An 18953-nucleotide genomic window follows, 5' to 3' on the forward strand; every position below is an offset into this window, starting at 1 on the left:
TGCTTCACTCTCATTGTCATGCAGTAATAGTTCTGGATTCATTATTTTAAGAATTCATCAGTAAGATAATTGATGACCAGCCACACATAGTTTGTGGAAAAGAGATACATATGTAAGGTCAGAAGTATCAGATGTCTCAGAACAGACATTGCAGTTGTGGAATGCATGTGACAGGTGTGTCTGACTTTTCTAAGAACATACTGAACAACCAAGAAAATGTTCTATAGAATCAACTCTCATTGCATTTCTGCAAACTGCATATGCTGCATGTTTTGAATCCTCTTGGCAAACACAAGAGATATTAATGTTCTTGTGGCTTTCAAGAATTGATTGACAATAACAGCTACAGATAATAGGAAATGCTGCAAGTTCATGAACAGTAGTGAAGCTACATTAATTACATCTTTGTGATGTAATTAGTACTGAGGCAAATAACCTTGTCATTTGCCACAGCATCAGTTTCTGGAGAGTTGAGTATCTACACAAATCCATACAACACAAAACAGTCTGAAATTGATCATTTTCTGTAGTGTTCACATGGAAAAGATGTTTCACCTGTTCTTTTTTTGGTTAAAACACCATGATGGATATTACTTACCTACCCCAATATGTTGACTAAATGGTTACTATTAGGACAAGATGGGAACAACTTCATTCTACTTGATGGGAATCTGATGCTCTATCATCTACAGTTGCAGTAGTTTTTGAATTATAGTCTTCCATGTTGGTCAAGCTTAGACACTTGCACTAAGATGAGACATTGAGATTGTCGTGACAGAGAGAGAGAGAGAAAGAGAAATAGAGGGAGAAGAATAATATAGAAGGATGATGTTGAGAATGGTGAGACTAGTTTGTCAGACAAGCAATGATTTGCTGTAGTGAGTGAATAGTAAGAAATTTAGGTGATGGTTCAACTTGCAATGCCTATCAGCCTGACAGCTGGGTATTTTGCATGTTCAGTAATGCTAGAAGCATCAGGGATAAAAGCAATGAATTAGTGAATGAAATAGGATCAAAAATGATTGGCATTAATGTGAGACCTGGCACACAGGAATAAAATGTGATGGGGTACAATATGTCCAAGTAGTATAGACAGAATAGAAAGGGTAGTAAGTTTTACTGATGATTGCCACACAATTAAATCCAACAAGAGTATTGATTCTGAAACATAGTAGTAGTTCACTAGGAGGATAAGAATTTTTTTCTTATTTTTTTAATTTTATTTATTTTTTGCATAGTCTCTGAAAAACCCTGCTCTAGAGACAAAACATGGAACTTTTTCCAAGTCTCCAATAAATGGTGCTGACAATGAAATTCGGGGTGCTTAAGGGTCAAAGCTGTATAACTGAGAGGAGATCTCCACATAGCCTTTAAAGGAATGTGGAGAACCGACCAGGGCTTCTGACCTAATGTCCAGTCCTCACCTTCTCGTGGTGCACCCTGTTGGGTATCTACTTGGATACTGCACGGACGAGGATGGGCTGGCAATTTGGGATTTAGCCGACCAAATTGTATTCTTATTGGTTAAACCGAAATATAGAATGATGGTACAACATGACAAAATTTCATGCCGGCTGGGGCATCGCCCGGTTAAACAAGGCCCCCGTTGTTTTCGCCAGGGAACCAGGGCGAACAGCGAAAAGTCAGCTACTGGAACAAATCTGAAAATAAACCCCAACTCGACATCACCAGAGTTAAAGATCGGTACTATCAACGTAAGAAGCCTGAATGGCAAAGAAATGGAGCTAGCTGAGGAATTAGATAAGTACCAGATCGACATAATAGGGGTGACTGAAACAAAAAAGACCAAAACTGGTGAGATCTTTCTGAGCAATAAATACAAAATGTTATATTCAGGCAATGACAATCAAGGAAAAGAAGGAGTAGCCATAGTATTCAACACAAAATACGAGGCTAATCTTCTTGAATGGCAGTCAGTCTCAAGTAGAGTAATGTGGGCAAATATGAGAATGGGGAACTGGACAATGAGACTTATTTGTGCCTATGGTCCCACAGAAGGTTCTACTAAGGTAGAAGTGGAGGAATTTTTTGAGGCTTTAGAAAAAGCAACTGACACAATGAAAAATGAAAAGTTGGTCCTTGTTGGGGATCTAAATAGCAGAGTAGGAAATGATTGTGAGACATACAAAAATATTTTGGGAAAATTTGGAGAAAAGAGCAAAGCTAATAATAATGGCAAATATCTGTTGGATTTCTGCTCAGGACATGGACTGGTTATTACTAACACCATGTTCCAACATAAAAATGTCCACAAATTCACATGGAGAGAAGAGGCTAGGAATAAGAAAAGTCTCATTGACTATGTTATTGTTGATAGTGATGTTTTCTCCCTGGTGCAGGACACCAGAGTGTACAGAGGATTTGAAATTGGAAGTGATCACTATTTAGTCTTGAGCAGGATAAAATTGAATTTCATATTGAAAAGAATAACATGTAAGAAAGTTTTAAAGTGAATAAAAGTTGAGCAGCTCTCAGATGTGAACTGTAGGCTAAAATACACAAAGATTATTGAAGAAAAAATGAAAGAGTTTGAGAACAGGAATCAAACCTTGGAGATTCAGTGGCAAACTCTGAAGAAAACATTGATTGATTCTGCCAGAGAGGCATGTGGTGAGGTTATCTGTAAGGATAAAAAAATCAGAACTCCCTGGTGGACACAGGAAGTTAAAGAGGCAGTGAAGGAAAAGAAGAAAGCATACCAAAAGTTCCTGTCAAATAAGTCAGCTTGTGCTCTTAGAGAATATAGAGACAAATGTAAGAAAGCTAAACAGTGTGTAAAACTAGCTAAACAAAAGTCATGGGAGGACTTTGGCAAGAATATAGAAAATAAATATCAAGAAGGTGGCAAAATATTCTGGAGGTTGTTGAAGAAGCTTAAGAATGGAGGAAAGAGTGCTGTAAAAGGAGTTAGAGATGATAAAGGTGACATGAAAACGGGAGAAAAAGATATCCTTGAAGTATGGAGTAATTACTTTGAAAAACTACTAAATGAAACAAGCAGTGATGACAGCACAGTGGTAAAAAACACTGACCAGGCATGCAGTCAGGAATACATATCCATACTAGAAGTAGAAAAAGCCATCAAAGGCTTGAAATGTGGAAAGGCAGCAGGAGTAGATGATATTCGACCAGAAATGCTGAAGTATGGTGGTATAAGAGTCTTACAGTGGCTGCACTGCATAGTTCAGAAAGTCTGGAGAGAGGGACGAATTCCCGATGATTGGAGTAGAGCTCTCATAGTACCCATATATAAAAAGGGAAATAAAACTGCATGTGAGAATTACAGATGTATTTCCCTACTGAGTGTTCCTGGCAAGATCTATGCACGTATACTTGAGAAACGGTTGAGAAGAATTGTGGAAGAAAAGCTTGGTGAAGAACAAGCTGGATTCAGGCCAAATTGAGGCTGTCAGGATCAGATCTTCACTTTACGACAAATAGTCGAGAAAGCATGGGAATATAACAAAGATCTGTATTTAAGTTTTGTCGATTTGGAAAAGGCATATGACAAGGTGCCAAGACAGAAGCTATTCAATACGCTTCAGTTATATGGTGTCAATGGGGCATTATATCAAGCAATACTTAGTCTCTATTTGAGTTGTAAGTCAGCAGTTAGAATTGAAGGAAATACAGGAAGATGGTTTAATGTTAAATCTGGTGTGAGACAAGGATGTACATTATCCCCTCTGTTATTCATTATCTATATGGATCACATTATGAAGGAAAGTGGTATTAAACATGATATCAAAATTGGAGATGTTAATGTCAGTTCTTTGCTTTATGCAGATGATGTTATACTTCTAAATAAATCTGCTACAAGTCTGCAAGATTCTCTGACTAAATTGAATAGCTGTTGTAATAGATATGGTATGAAGGTCAGCAATAAAAAGACAAAGACGATGAAAATAGGCAGAATGATTGAAAATGTCAACTATGTTGTGAATGGAGAACCTGTGGAACAAGTAAAACATTTCAGCTATTTAGGCACGATTTTTAGTGAAGATGGTAAATTAAATATGGAAATAGACAATAGAATCAACAAAGCTGGTATGGTGGGAAGTCAATTGAATAAATTCATATGGTATAAGAGAGAAATCAGTCGGAACACTAAATTAGCTGTGTACAAGACAGTGTTCAAACCAGTTTTAACTTATGGATCTGAGAGCTGGGTCAGAAGTAAAACACTTGACCAAAGACTAGAGACCACAGATATGAGAGTCCTGAGAAAGATCATAGGCATGAACAGATGGCATCAATGGCCATGTCATATTAAAAACGAGGATATTAGGAAAGAACTTGACATTGTCAGCATCCAGGAATGCGTTAGCAGAGCTAATCTTAGGTGGTGTGGTCACTTAAACAGAATGGGCGAGGAAAGATTAGCAAAACAAGTGTTCTCTGCCAGGTTGGCAGCAAAATGACCCAGAGGAAGACCAAGATATAGGTGGATTGATACGGTACAAAATGCTTTAGACGATAGAAATATAAGATCTGATAATGTTGGAGTCTTGACAAGTAACAGACTGATTTGGAGGAAAATTGTAGATAGGAAATTAATAATGATGTAATTTTTTTCATGTAGTACTATCATATCCTGTACACCCCTTGAGGGTACATGGCAGGAATTTGATGATGATGATGATGATGATGACAATGAAATTCATCTCTTACCTATGGACAATCACAGACAAAGAACCTACAACTTGTTGTTTAAAGAGTGAATATGTTAACCATTTGGCCAACAAAGTTGGAAACTTCTTTTTGAATAGTTTTGAAAATGAATAGTCTTCATATTGAAAACAAAAACATTTAAGGTGACCTGTGGTGTACCTCAGGGTTCATTCCTTGGACCATTGTTGTTCAGTCTATACATTAATAATGTTTGGAAGGGTCTAACAGGATACATGCAATTGTTTGCCGATGATGCAAAGATAGGCAGGGCAATCAGGGTTGCTACTGATATCTAGCACTTACAAAATTATTTCAATAAGCTAGAAATTTGGGCAAATGATAATGTTAGTAAGTGTAAAGTTATGCACTTTGACATAATGAGATTTCCAGCAGTATATTATATTAGTGGGGTTATGCTACAAGAAACTGATGAGGCTAGGAATCTTGGCATGATGGTGGTTAGGAATTTGAGGATAATTGCAATGTTGAAGTGAATATTAACACGAAGGATAAAAAAGTCATTTTGCCTCTTTATAAGTCCTTGATAAGACTCAACCTGGATTATTGTAAACAGATTTGGTCTCCCTGGTTCCAAGGGGATAAAGAAGCTATGCAAGTGGTGCAAAGAAGAGTTACAAAGATTATATCAGATTATGGGATTTAGATTATGAGGACAAATTTCGAGTATGTGGATTACAGACTCTGGTTAACAGGAGAAAGAGGGGGTGATATGATAGAGTTCTGTTAACTTTTGAATGGGTGTTATAGGTTATTGTCTGATGAAATTTTTCATTTTTCATTTATGGAAGGTGGGGAGAGAACACAGGGGCATCCATGGAAATGAAGTTTGTTCACAGTCACTTACAGAGCAGTGAGTGAGTGGAATAGTTTGCCTCTAGGGATAGTGAATGCATGTAGTGTAAATGACTGGGAGGGTATGACAGCTGGTTTGGGTGATTTATAGCCTCTCTTGATAAGTCCTTGACTCCCTGGAAGTCTCAGATAATAATTATTATTATTATTAATAACAAAATCATCAAAGTTCAATTAGTTTAAATTACAATTAAGATGTTCTGATAATTATCGTCATGTTACATGGAAAGTTTCCATAGTGCAGTCACTAGTCCATTATGCTAGCTCTAACAATACTTGTGTTGCGTTGAAGAAATCTAAGCTTTTAAATTAATTTGAGTATTTTAAACTAATTCCTGTTTCAGTTTATTGCAGTATGACAATGTATAAGTTTAAAACATAAACTGTTGTGGTTCTGTATTCTTAAAAAATCTCTCTGCCAGTAGTTTGATACTTATGCAATAAGCTTGACTCTTGACAACTGTAAACCTGTTGACACCAGCTCTCAACATGAGGAGAATACATTCTGTTTAGGAAGTGAGCTGCTCATCAGAAAGATGGCAGACCATACCTGATGAAGTGGTATGTTCACCTCCATCTGGTTTTTTTTTTTTTTTTTTTTTTTTGCATTCAAGCTGCTGTGTGGATTTTTGATAATTTATGGTAGAGCACCTACTCTCAATTTAAATGGTTTGGTTTGGTTCTTCTCATATCAACAGCATTCACTTGTTCTAGTTGTTCAGAAGATGAATTGGCAGTGATAGTGTACCCTTCTGTCACCAGTTTATAGTGCAGAGTGTACTTGAAATTCTACCAAATGTACAGCATGACCCCATTCTTAAACTGCCCTCCTATTGTGGCCGGAAGCTACTTCATATTTTGCTTCTTCACTTTGTTTAAACATACTCACTTTTCATCATAGGTAACATTTGATTTGATGAACCATTTTTTTCAAAGATTAACCAGAATTTCTTGTAACCTCTTCTAAACAAAAATCACAAGAAACCTGGTAAAAGGTAATTTTCACATTTTTCCTGTTAATAAACAGTTAATAAAAAAGGCAACTGTTAGTAAACTTTTCTCCAGAAAAGTTTATTAACAGTTGACTGCCACAGGGGGTTCGTCAAGTCAGTTCCCAGATGCCACAGTCTGTAATATACTTTATTCAATAGGAAAATGAGGAATTTTGATTTCTTGATACTTTTTGTGATAAAATGAGTTTTTTTTAAAAAAAAAACATCGCTCGATTATTGCATAGTTGGCGTTTTGAAAGAAGTAGGTACTTCTGTATGCCAGCTATGAATTATCTTGTATCCTTCTACCTGTTCTACTTATTGCTGTGTATTGTTTCACTGCAGCAGCTTGTGCAAACTGAAAAAATCACAACCAACTAAACATTGCTATATTTGTACGATTGAAAAACACCAGTGAGAAACAAGATTTTTTGCCCAGTTTGTGAAGAAAACCCATCTCGTGTGGAAGAATGTTTCAAGAAATATCATGCATAAAAATATTTTATATACCTTGTTTTTTGCTACTAGAAAACTTTTAGTTGAAAATGTGAATGTTTTTTTTATTTTCTTAATAAATCCATTTTATTTATGACTTGTTTCATTTCCTGCCATCATCAAATCTTTGAATGGACTTGCCACAGATGCCCATTACATATAGTTAGTATGTATTTGCTACTAGAATGATTGTAGTTGGCATCATAAATCATCCTGGTCACTACGAGATAACTCGTAGTGGGCATCCAGTGTCATTATATAATTTCTTGGCATCTTTAATTTATAGTATAACCAAGTGGAAAAACTTTCAACATCTTTCTCTAATCCAGAGTGTTTTAATAATAAGGCTTAACACCTTTTGGCCAGGTCCGGCTTGTGGTGTGTGCAATATACACAGGCGCCGCAGAAGAAAAGGTGCCTAAAAGATGTCAAAATATGAGATAAGAGGTTAAACAAACAATGAATGGTACAGAATGGTACATATAATTATGAATGTATGTCATCTTCCGTTCGGGCCCCTTCAGATCTTCCTGGAAACGAACAAATAAATTCTGAAATTGTATCCTGGACCCGATTATATCACTGTAATTTTTGATTAAAATTTATGAAAATATACCGAAAAAGTTACAAAAAAGAGCATTACAGAATGCGATAACATAGAAGACCAACAATTGGAAGAAAAATGTAGTTCATTAGAAAAAGCATTAAGTGACAAAGAAAACAAGGACATCGAAGCAGAACTGCAAATAGAGCTGAAATTATTATCTAGAAAAATTGAAGAAAATAGTACACCAGAAATGGTTTTGAAGTGGATTTATAACAACAACCTTGAAGAACTCTTTGCAAATTCACTGATTGCATTGAGAATACTATTGACTTTGCCTGTTTCAGTTGCTAAGGGAGAGAGAACATATTCTAAATTACAGTTAATAAAGAACTACCTGCGATCAAGCATGAGTCAAGAAAAACTAAATGGTTTGGCACTAATTTCAATAGAAAATAATATTGCTCAGTCTAGAGAAATCCTGTCGCAGTACATCAACACTGATGTACTGCGACAGGATTTCTCTTAAATGAAAGCCAGACAAGTTCCTTTTAGCAAAATTAATGTAAAGAATATTTGAATAAATCTCTTCACTTTATATTAATATTTTATATTATTTTGAAAATTTATATAACTTGAAAATATTTGTATAAGCAAGACTAATCCATAGGTAACATTATACTGTAAAGCGGTTTTCATTTGTTTTTCATTTACTGTTCGTTTTATTCACGCTTTATTCAAAAAAAACTTTTTTGGAAAGGCGGCGAACATTAATCGCACACACAAGAAAAATACTATGCACCGGTCCTGCTTTTGGCTATGTGGAAATATGACTTCTGCATTACTTCAACCTTGGTATCAAGGTTGGAGTTAGTGGGACTAGCTCCCACTTTATTAAGACCTCAATAAAGGTTGAAACTGGTCTGGATAGTGACCCTTTCCACAATTCACAGCATTATACATGTTCACAAGGATATTTGCTTTGCATGATAGGATACTAAGGCAGTTGATGTGAAGTCATTAGCCTCTATATATACAAGTTGCCCAGTTGTGAAGTTACTTCATGCATAAACTTTGTTTGCTTACACTTGGATAAAGGATTAAACCAAGAATATAATTTCTTGGCATCTTTAATATATAGTATAACCAAGTGGGAAAAATTTTCATCATCTATCTCTAATCCTGAGACAGATGTTGGTCAGAGTCTTGTATGTATCACGCTGTAAAGGTAGGTTTACAATATACTGAAGTTGTCAGTATGCCAGATGGAGAGCAGGAAAGAAAGATATTTAGGAACACTAATTTTTCTTCCTTTTCTTTCTCCTTTGTGAAGTTGTCTGAATTTGCAGGCTGTTGATTTTAGCAAAAAGTGAAAGTAGTGCAGTTTCAGGATAGCCAAATAGCAAAGAGATGATGACTTGAGGTTGTATGGAGATAAGTGAAGATGTGGGCTTCCAGCATCCACCCTTCAAGCCTTCACTATAGTGAGACCAATCTATCATTGAACGAAATCTTTTCAGAAGGGAGAGGGGAGAGAGTAGGTATAGAAGATAACTGCTGCATCTTATGGCCCTAAACACTTGTATTATTGTAAGTGAGAGAGAGAGAGTGTTCTATAGTTAAATTTTTGTGATGCATGGTTATAAACCTGAGTTTCCAGGACAGGAGAGAAAAACTTACCTCCATGTGTTAGAGATCACTTAATTCAATAACCTGTTGAAAAAAAAAAGCTTAGAAGAAGTTCCTCTAGTCAACAACTAGAACTGAACTTTCAATTCTGTTAATTGTTGAATTCAACAGTCTTTCTTTGGGGTGCCTAATGCAAACACAATTTCCCCAGGGCCACAAAAGCACTTGAATTTTTTCCTTACAAAATTAATTTTCTCTAAACATATGGAAGCTTAATTAATGTCTTTTTTTTATTATAAGATTAAATTGTTATTAGGATTATTTGTTTCATGTTTTTCAGATATTGGAGAACTGTATATGTGGGGTAAGAACCGAAAACGATGCCTTGGGCTAGGTCATCATATTGATCAGTTTTTTCCATTTAGGGTAAGAAATATATATATATATATATATATTGTTTTTTTCTTATTCTTATTATTCTGTGTTCATATTAAAACTGAAGATATTAGAAAGGAACTTGACATTGTTAGCATTCAAGGATGTGTAAGCAGAGCTTACCTAAGGTGGTATGGCCAATTAAATAGAATGGGTGATGAAAGGTTAGTAAAAGAGATGTTTCATGCCAAGATGGCATGAAAGAGACCCAGAGGAAGACTAAGGTCAAAGTGAATTGATTCAGTCCAAAATGCCTTAGAAGCATGAAATGTTAAACCTGAGAATATTGGAGTGCTGACAAGTAATAAGACTAATTTGGAGGAAGATAGGAGATTAATAATAATGTAAATTTAATATATAGTGCTCTCAAAATAGCCTTAACGTCCCTTGAGGCTATATATCAGGAAACTGATGATTATTATTATTATTCTTAGGAGAAGAATATTTTAATAATGAGGAAAATTTTTATAAAAAGATTGATAAAAGTATGCACTTCTAGAGGGTGCCCAAGTAGAATGTTAGTTCTTTTTTTTTTTTTTTTTTTAAAGTAAAGCCTGAATTATTTTCACAAATACTTGCCTGTAAATGACGTACATTTTCTGTTCTCCAAGAATACTTGTCTAAAATCCAGCAAATTAATTGTACTGTAATAAATTAACATAATTTATTATTAGGTGGTGGTGTGAGTCAGTACCATGAAAAGTTAATATTAATAGTATCCATAATTAAGTCTTTCTGCAAAGGTGACTTAATTGCTAAAGAATAACATGGACAGACAAATAGCACCTCACTGTCATTACCATATAAAACATTGTTAACTCCACATATACAGTAAACTGATTGGTATATAAAGTCAAAATGACTTCTGAGCAAACCAATGATCTCCTTGTTGAATTGTATTTTAACGATATTGATGTGAACACAGATTGATAAGAAAATAACTATTTATTAACTTAAAAGCTAATATTTTGTTGGTATTATATCCAGCATCTTTAGAGGAAACAAACAAACAAAGTTTGTTACAATAGCAAAACAACCACAATCCGGTGTAACAGTGGGACTAATTGCAGCATGCAACACAAGACTAAAGTCCTAATTAGGCACCATCTAAGTTAAAAAAAAAAAAAAAAAGTAGTCTGAAGTTTTGAAAAATAGTAGTTCAAATAGTAGTCTTTGAAAGCTTTAAAAAATAGTAGTCCAAAGTTTTGAAAAAAAAAAATTAATTTGGTCTTAGGATAACTGTTTCCCAAATCTTTGGTAGATTTATACAGCCATATTTGTTGAGGTTTGGAGTATGTTTTAAGGCTTCTGTTGATTCCAGGAACAACCTCTCTAACTTGTACAAGCTTCTGTGCAGTACTTTTGTTTTTTTCCAATTGATCCTGTGTGCAGCAGATTAATCCCATAGCCATAGCGAATATGGCTATGGGATTAATCTGCCGGATATATTTGTCGGTCTTGAGGTTTGGGAAACATCGATGGGACGCTGCATACTCTATGGGAGGAGTTATACTGGAGGAAGTAGGGGAGACAAGATATCTGGGGGTTGATGATTGATAGAAACCTGAAATTTTGGGGACATATTGCAAAGGTGGTGAGGCTAACACAGAGGATTGCTGCAATAATGAGAAGGATGCTGACCTGCAGAGATAAAAGGGTTATCATTCCGTTGTATAAGTCTCTGATTAGACCACACTTAGACTATTGTTCTCAGATTTGGTCCACAGGATTTGAAAGGGATAAATTAACTGTTGAAAGGTTACAAAGGCGGGGGGAGTTCTTTTGCTTGGTTGAACAGTGGGAAGGAGTGATGACAAGAGGTCATCCTTGGAAGTTACGAACGGAAACTGTTTGCAAGAGGGTGAGGAGTAGTTTCTTTGCATGGAGGGTGGTTGAATCATGGAATGCATTGCCTGATGGAGTGGTGAGAACAAGAACGGTCAATGAGGAGTGGTATGATAGACTTTGTGCTTCTCGTGGGGGGGGGAACCTCCCCTCGATGAGTCTTGATAGACTTTGTGTTTCTTAGGAAGGACCTCACACGATGAGTCTTTTGACTCCATGGAGGCCTGAATAATCTTTTCAGATGTTCACAGTTCTTCCTGTCTGCCCATAGTAAGCTCGATGACATGAACAGGGCACTTCATAGACTCCTGGATGTGATAAAGGAGTGAATCGATCCTTAGGTGAACGGATGAGAGTTGCCAATTTCACATAAGGTTTAAATACAGTGCGTAGTTGGTGTTTGTTTAGCATCCTAGATAACTTTTCAGATGTGCCTATAATGTATGGGATGGTGATAGTTTTGTTGTAGTCTTCTGTGGTAGATAGTGGGGGGGGGGGACTTCTGGGTAGCATTTAGTATTTTATCTATCTTATGGATGTTATATGGATGATGGAAGGTTCAACAGTGAGAGCAACATCATTGGAACAAATTGTTCTAGTCTATGGGTTAGTGTTTTTAAGATACCATATTGTTGAGAAGGGTGATGGTGTGATTGTTTGTGTAAATATCTCCATATATGTGTGGGTTTTCTATAAACTGAGAATGATAAGGAACCTTCTGGAAGACATGTGATCAGTGTGTCCATCAGGGCAGGCAGTCATTGGCTTCTAGTTCCATTGTAAAATGGATTTTAGGGTGCTGGCTATTTAGATGCACTAAAAATGTATTCAGCGTGTCTGGGCCATGTGGCCAAATAGCAAACACATCATCAACATAGCATAGCCAAAGACTAGGTTTGAGAGAGGCTGTGTTGATAGCTAACTTTTCCAGATTTTCTATGTACAAGTTGGCTAAGAGGGTCCCATAGCTGTCCCATCTAATTGTTTGTATATTTTCCCTTTCCATGTAAAATAACCTGCCTGTACTGTGAATTTAAATAGCTGAAATATATCAGGGGGAAATTGTGAATTTAATAAGTCAAGTGTTTTAGTTGATGGTACATTCGTGAATAATGAGGCAATATCAAAACTCACCATTAAGTCTGAACTATTTAAGGTGCAGTTTTCTAAAATACTTTTTAGGTGGATAGAATTTTTAACAAAAGAGGGAGAATTGTTTGTGTAATGGCTAGTAGTTTGGCTAAATGTTTAGCTAGTTTATATGTAGGACTTTTTATACTATCTACAATAGGGCGTAAAGGTGTACTTTTTTTGTGAATTTTTGGAGCTCCATATATCCTGGGTGTTATAACGTGGAAGGGTTTGAGTTTGTTGACTATTTCTTTTGGCCAGGAAGTGACTTTGTTCAATAACTTGCACACCTTATTCTTTTGTGAGTTGGTGGGATCTCGATCTATAATTTGATATGCTGACTGGTCTTGGGGAAGTGCATGCATTTTGCTTTCATATTCTGTTGTATCCATCACTACGGTTGCATTTTCTTTCTCTGATTTGGTTATGGTAATGTGGTTATTATTGCGTAGCTCTTTTAGAGCCATTATTTTTTTGTGTGAGATATTATTTTTGAGAGGCTTAGAATGGATTAGGATATTGGTCATGTCTAACCGAATATTATTGGCTATTGCTGGAGGCAGGTCGTATATCCCACGTGCAACAGAAGCCATTATTTCGGCTTTTGGAACTTCTTTAGGAGTAATAACGCTAAAATTGTGTCCCTGACTTAACGCACTCGTGGCTTCTTTGTTTAGGGTTACTGATGATAAGTTCACCACGACACCATCTTTATGTAATTGCGTAGCATTGCATTGCTGGAGGATTTCAAATTTATTCTGGTGCTGATTTTTAACTGTGGCAAATTCTTTGTTGGCTCTAGAGTCAGAGATGATATCCAGGATATCCCATAGCTCTGCATTCAAAATGTTAGATAGTATATCACATAGTGCACTGATGGAAGAATTTATTTTTGAAAGTTTTCGGCGAGTAGCTTATTTCATATTCTGTTGTATATGAAATAAGTATTTATAAACTCGCTTGTTTATAAATACTTTGGACTTTGGCCGAGTGAAACTTGTTCTTAATTTTTATAGAGTTTGGTATTAAATTGGTATCTCGGCACCTTTTAAAGAAGGCTAACCTGTGCACTATGTGATATACTATCAGTATATCAGTGCACTATGATATACTATCTAACATTTTGAACCCAGAACTATGGGATATCCTGGATAACATCTCTGACTCTACAGCCAACAAAGAATTCGCCAAAGTTAAAAACTTGCACCAGAAGAAATTTGAATTCCTCCAGCAATGCAATGCTACACAATTATATCAAGATGGCATTGTGGTGAACTTATCATCGGTAACCTTAACCAAAGAAGCCACAAGTGCGTTAAGTTGGGGACACAATTTTGCCGTTACTCTTAAAGAAGTTCCAAAAGCCGAAATAATGGCTTTCATTGAATGTGGGATATACAACCTGCCTCCAGCAATAGCCAATAATATTCGGTTAGACGAATTTGTGATTATGGTCCAACAGAAGGTTCTCCTAAGATAGAAGTGCAGGAATTTTTTGAGGCTTTAGAAAAAGCAACTGACACAATGAAAAATGAAAAATTGGGGATCTAAATAGCAGAGTAGGAAATGATTGTCAGACATACAAAAATATTTTGGGAAAATTTGGAGAAAAAGAGCAAAGCTAATAATAATGGCAAATACCTGTTGGATTTCTGCTCAGGACATGGACTGGCTACTACTAACACCATGTTCCAACATAAAAATGTGCACAAATTCACATAGAGAGAAGAGGCAAGGAATAAGAAAAGTCTCATTGACTATATTATTGTTGATAGTGATGTTTTCTCTCTGATGTAGGACACCAGAGTGTACAGAGAATTTGAAATTGGAAGTGATTACCAGTTAGTCTTGAGCAGATAAAATTGAATTTCATATTGAAAAGAATAACATGTAAGAAAGTTTTAAAGCGAATTAAAGTTGAGCAGCTCTCAGAGATGAACTGTAGACTAAAATACACAAAGATTATTGAAGGAAAAATGAAAGAGTTTGAGAACAGGATCCAAACCTTGGAGATTCAGTGGCAAGCCTTGAAGAAAACCCTGATTGATTCAGCTAGAGAGGCATTTGGTGAAGTTGTCTGCAAGGATAGAAAAATTAGAACTCCATGCTGAACACAGGAAGTTAAAGAGACAGTGAAGGAAAAGAAGAAAGCATATCAAAAGTTCCTGGCAAATAAGTCAGCTTGTGCTCTTAGAGAATACAGAGACAAATGTATGAATGCTAAACACAGCTGTGTAAAACTAGCTAAACAAAAGTCATGGGAAGACTTTGGTAAGAACATAGAAAATAAATATCAAGAAGGTGGCAAGATATTCTGAAGGTTGTTGAAGAAGAAGCAGCTCAGAAATGGAGGAAAGAGTGCTGTAAAAGGAATTAGAGGTGATAAAGATAACACGAAAACAGTAGAAAAAGATATCCTTGAAGTATGGAGTAATTACTTCGAAAAATTGCTAAATGAAACAAGCAGTGATAGCACAGTGGTAAAAAGTACTCAACAGGCATACAGTCAAGAATACATATCCATACTTGAAGTAGAAAAAGCCATCAAAGGCTTGAAATGTGGAAAGGCAGCTGGAGTAGATGATGTTAGACCAGAAATGCTGAAGTATGGAGGTATGAAAGCTCTCATAGTACCCATATATAAAAATTGAAATAAAACTGATTGTGAGAATTACAGAGGTATTTCTCTACTGAGTTCCTGGTAAGATTTATGCCAGTATACTTGAGAAATGGTTGAGAAGGATTGTGGAAGAGAAGCTTGGTGAAGAACAAGCTGGATTTAGGCCAAATAGAGGCTGTCAGGATCAGATCTTCATTTTACGACCAATAGTGGAGAAATCATGGGAATATAACAATGATCTCTGTTTGAGTTTTGTAGATCTGGATAAGGCATATGATGAGGTGCCAAGAGAGAAGCTATTCAATACACTACAGTTATATGGTGTCAATGGGCATTATTAAGTCTTTATTTGAGTTGTAAGTCAGCAGTTAGAATTGAAGGTGGTTTAATGTTAAATCTGGTGTGAGACAAGGATGTACATTATCCCCTCTGTTATTCATTATTTATGTGGATCACATTATGAAGGAAAGTGGTATTAAACCTGATATCAAAATTGGAGATGGTAATGTCAGCTCTTTGCTTTATGCGGATGATGTTATACTTCTATATAAATCTGCTACAAGTTTGCAAGATTCCCTGACTAAATTGAATAACTGTTGTGATAGATATGGTATGAAGGTCAGCAATAACAAGACAAAGATAATGAAAATAGGCAGAAGCATTGAAAATATCAGCTGCATTGTGAATGGAGAACCTATAGAACAAGTAAAACATTTCAGCTACTTAGGCACTATTTTTAGTGAAGATGGTAAATTAAATATGGAAATAGACAACAGAATCAACAAAGCTGGTATGGTAGGAAGTCAACTGAATAAATTTATATATAATAAGAGAGAAATTAGTCAAAACACTAAATTAGCTGTATACAAGACAGTGTTCAAACCAGTTTTAACTTATGGATCTAAGAGCCTGGGTCAGAAGTAAAACACTTCACCAAAGACTAGAGACCGTAGATATGAGAGTCCCGAGAAGGATTATAGGCGTGAACAGATGGCATCAATGGCAATATCATATTAAAAAGGAGGATATTAGGAAAGAACTTGACATTGTCAGCATCCAGGAATGTGTTAGCAGAGCTAATCTCAGGTGGTATGGTCACTTAAACAGAATGAGCGAGGAAAGATTAGCAAAACAAGTGTTCTCTGCCAGGTTAGCAGCAAAACGACCCAGAGGAAGACCAAGATATAGCAGGATTGATACGGTACAAAGTGCCTTAGAAGATAGATATATAAATATAAGATCTGAGAATGTTGTAGCTCTGACAGGTAACAGACTAATTTGGCAGAAAATTGTAGGTAGGAAGTTTGTAATGATGTAAATTTTTAATGATGTAGTGTCATATCCTGTACACCCCCTTGAGGGTAAATGTCAGGAATTTGATGATGATGAAATTGTATAGTGAACAACTTAAAGTTGTTCAATGTACCTCTCATTTATAAGTTGATTCTCTCAACTAGGATATTAAGGCATCCACAGCAGTAGAGGTTTATACCAGAATCTTACATTTTAAACTCCATAACCATCTTGGGAAGGCTACCTGCATTTCAGCTAAATATTACTCAAAACAATATTTATTTTGACTTATGTAGTGCAGAGCTTGTAGTGACTGAAAACAATAGACCACTCTCCAGTCACTGAATATTGTGATAAAAAGTGATGACTTCTAAATTGAAGTGAGCATGCTGACTTCAAGAATTTTGTTATTCAGTGTGTATCATTAAATCACTTTCATCAAGAATAATATTCTTAACGAAACTGATCAGCTCTTGCAATTGAAAGAAACAGGATTATATATAAAATTCATTAGTGTATGAATGTGATATGAAATGTTAATTGTAATGGAATTTTTTAATGCTAAATTTGGACTTTATTATATGACAATATGACAATATGACCAGTGAAGTCATCTTCCTTGACATCTTTAATGTCCATAACTATAAGTGGCACCCTTTTTTTTTTCCAATTTCACAAACTAACCTAGAAGAGTAGCTGAGGTATTCTTTGCTGTAAGCAATGACCTAAAGAAATTGTTCATTGCCCAATCAGAATTCCTGTCAGTCCTGTGCATCTTTTCTTAATCAGTTCTCCTTCCAGATACACCATTGAGAGACTGCTTCTCTTGGTAATTCATAATCTCATCCAGTTTTCATCTCTAGGAGAATGCCCTCCTGTAAGCCATTCACATCCTTGTGTCCTTTGACACTTTAATAATGCCAAGTGGAAAGATCTTAGACTTTCACTCCTTTCCATGGCCAGACTACTGTTTCTGCTCTCCAGATCCTTGTTGTGATCATGTTGTTATAGAAATTATCAATGTCGGTATGAGAGCTTTCATTCTCAACTCTGCTCATAATTCTTATCAAATATCCAGGCCATCTAGAAATGTGCCACAGTACTCCCAGAAAAAAAAAAAAAACACTATAAGTGGCTTGCGACAAAAACTCCAGTTTCATTCACCACCTAAACTGCTGCTCATAACACCTGCCATTAACAGTCATTAACAGGTATAAACCAGACTTGATTATTGATATCACTGTTTATGTTTCATAATACAGTATAGAAAATAGTATATTTATATATGTTTCTGAACTATTATTTTTGAAATTTGCATATATCTTTAGGTATCCTATTTATCAGTTTCATATTATTCTCGAGTATTGTTACTTTCAACCCCTTTTTTATTTTCATTTTATTTTTTGATAAGTTTAATTAGATTTAACTCAGAAATAAAATTTGTTAGTAAATAAATATGTCGGAAAACTTTTTTGACAAACTTTGGTTTAGAAAATAAAAAATCTAAATTTTTAAAAGTTTAAGTTGACAAATACAAATTCCTGATCTTTCAAATTAGAACGATCAGGTATTTGACAGGTATGCATCTAGACTTTTTTACTGGGTAAGGGAGTGTTTTTGATGAAAAGCTTTATAACAAGTATCATTTTTTCATTTTATTTTCATTTTTATGTTTCACATTATATGATTGCATGCTTATGTATCGATGAACACATGATATCTTATAATTATTTTTCCTATTATTAGGTAAATGTGCCTGCAAAAGTTTTAAAAGTATCATGCGGATTTGATCATACTGCAGCTTTATGTCAGTCATTCAGTTAACTTCAATTAGTGATTTTTCCTTAAGGTATGATTTTATATCCAGAATAGAAGCAGAAGATCCTTATGGGCATTTTTTCTCAAATAATTTGCTAGATTTTTGATACATTTATATGTATGTAAAATCAAGACCATTAAATTGTTTGGCTTTATCTTCATGAGCTATTTGTAGTTCAGTAGATCATAAAAATATTATTATGACATTTTTGTAATTTGCATCTATAAAAACAATATCTATCTCTCAGAATTTTCTGATAGTTGATTACCTGTTGACTTCATCAAAATATTTATTTCTAGACTCAGATTCATTCAGCCTAAAAATGAACTATTTAGATCATAGATGGTGAACCTATGGCATGCGTGCCAGAGGTGGCATGTCGACGATTTACAGGTGATATCCTTTTATACTCTTATAAATTATTCAACTTTATTTTTTTAATTACTACAATACGTACAAATAACATTTTTTTTTATACGAGAGAGCAGCTATGAGGACGTGCATGTACTTAGTGCGGTGTTAACAAAAGATTACGCGACCCAAAGACGTAGGCAACCGATAAGTGTTGAGTTGAAATGCTAGTTC

General features: G+C 35.3%; 1 protein-coding gene across 2 annotated transcripts in view; it reads left to right on the forward strand.

Moving 5' to 3' along the window:
- Window positions 1–18509, forward strand: part of LOC150097407 (RCC1-like G exchanging factor-like protein) — a 264930-nt gene extending 246421 nt beyond the window's left edge. For both annotated transcript variants that reach the window (XM_090407234.1, XM_090407235.1), the window contains exons 11-12: window positions 9566–9651; window positions 18296–18509. In XM_090407234.1, the coding sequence (XP_090263360.1) occupies window positions 9566–9651; window positions 18296–18373 (164 nt within the window). In that variant the 3' untranslated portion in view covers window positions 18374–18509. The remainder of the gene's footprint in view (window positions 1–9565; window positions 9652–18295) is intronic.
- The last annotated feature ends 444 nt before the right edge of the window (window positions 18510–18953 follow it).

This window comes from Typopeltis vanoorti, chromosome 17 (assembly GCF_054136105.1).
Source record: "Typopeltis vanoorti isolate ZY-2024b chromosome 17, IOZ_Tvanoo_1.0, whole genome shotgun sequence".
In the NCBI taxonomy this organism is placed as follows: Eukaryota; Metazoa; Arthropoda; class Arachnida; order Uropygi; family Thelyphonidae; genus Typopeltis; species Typopeltis vanoorti.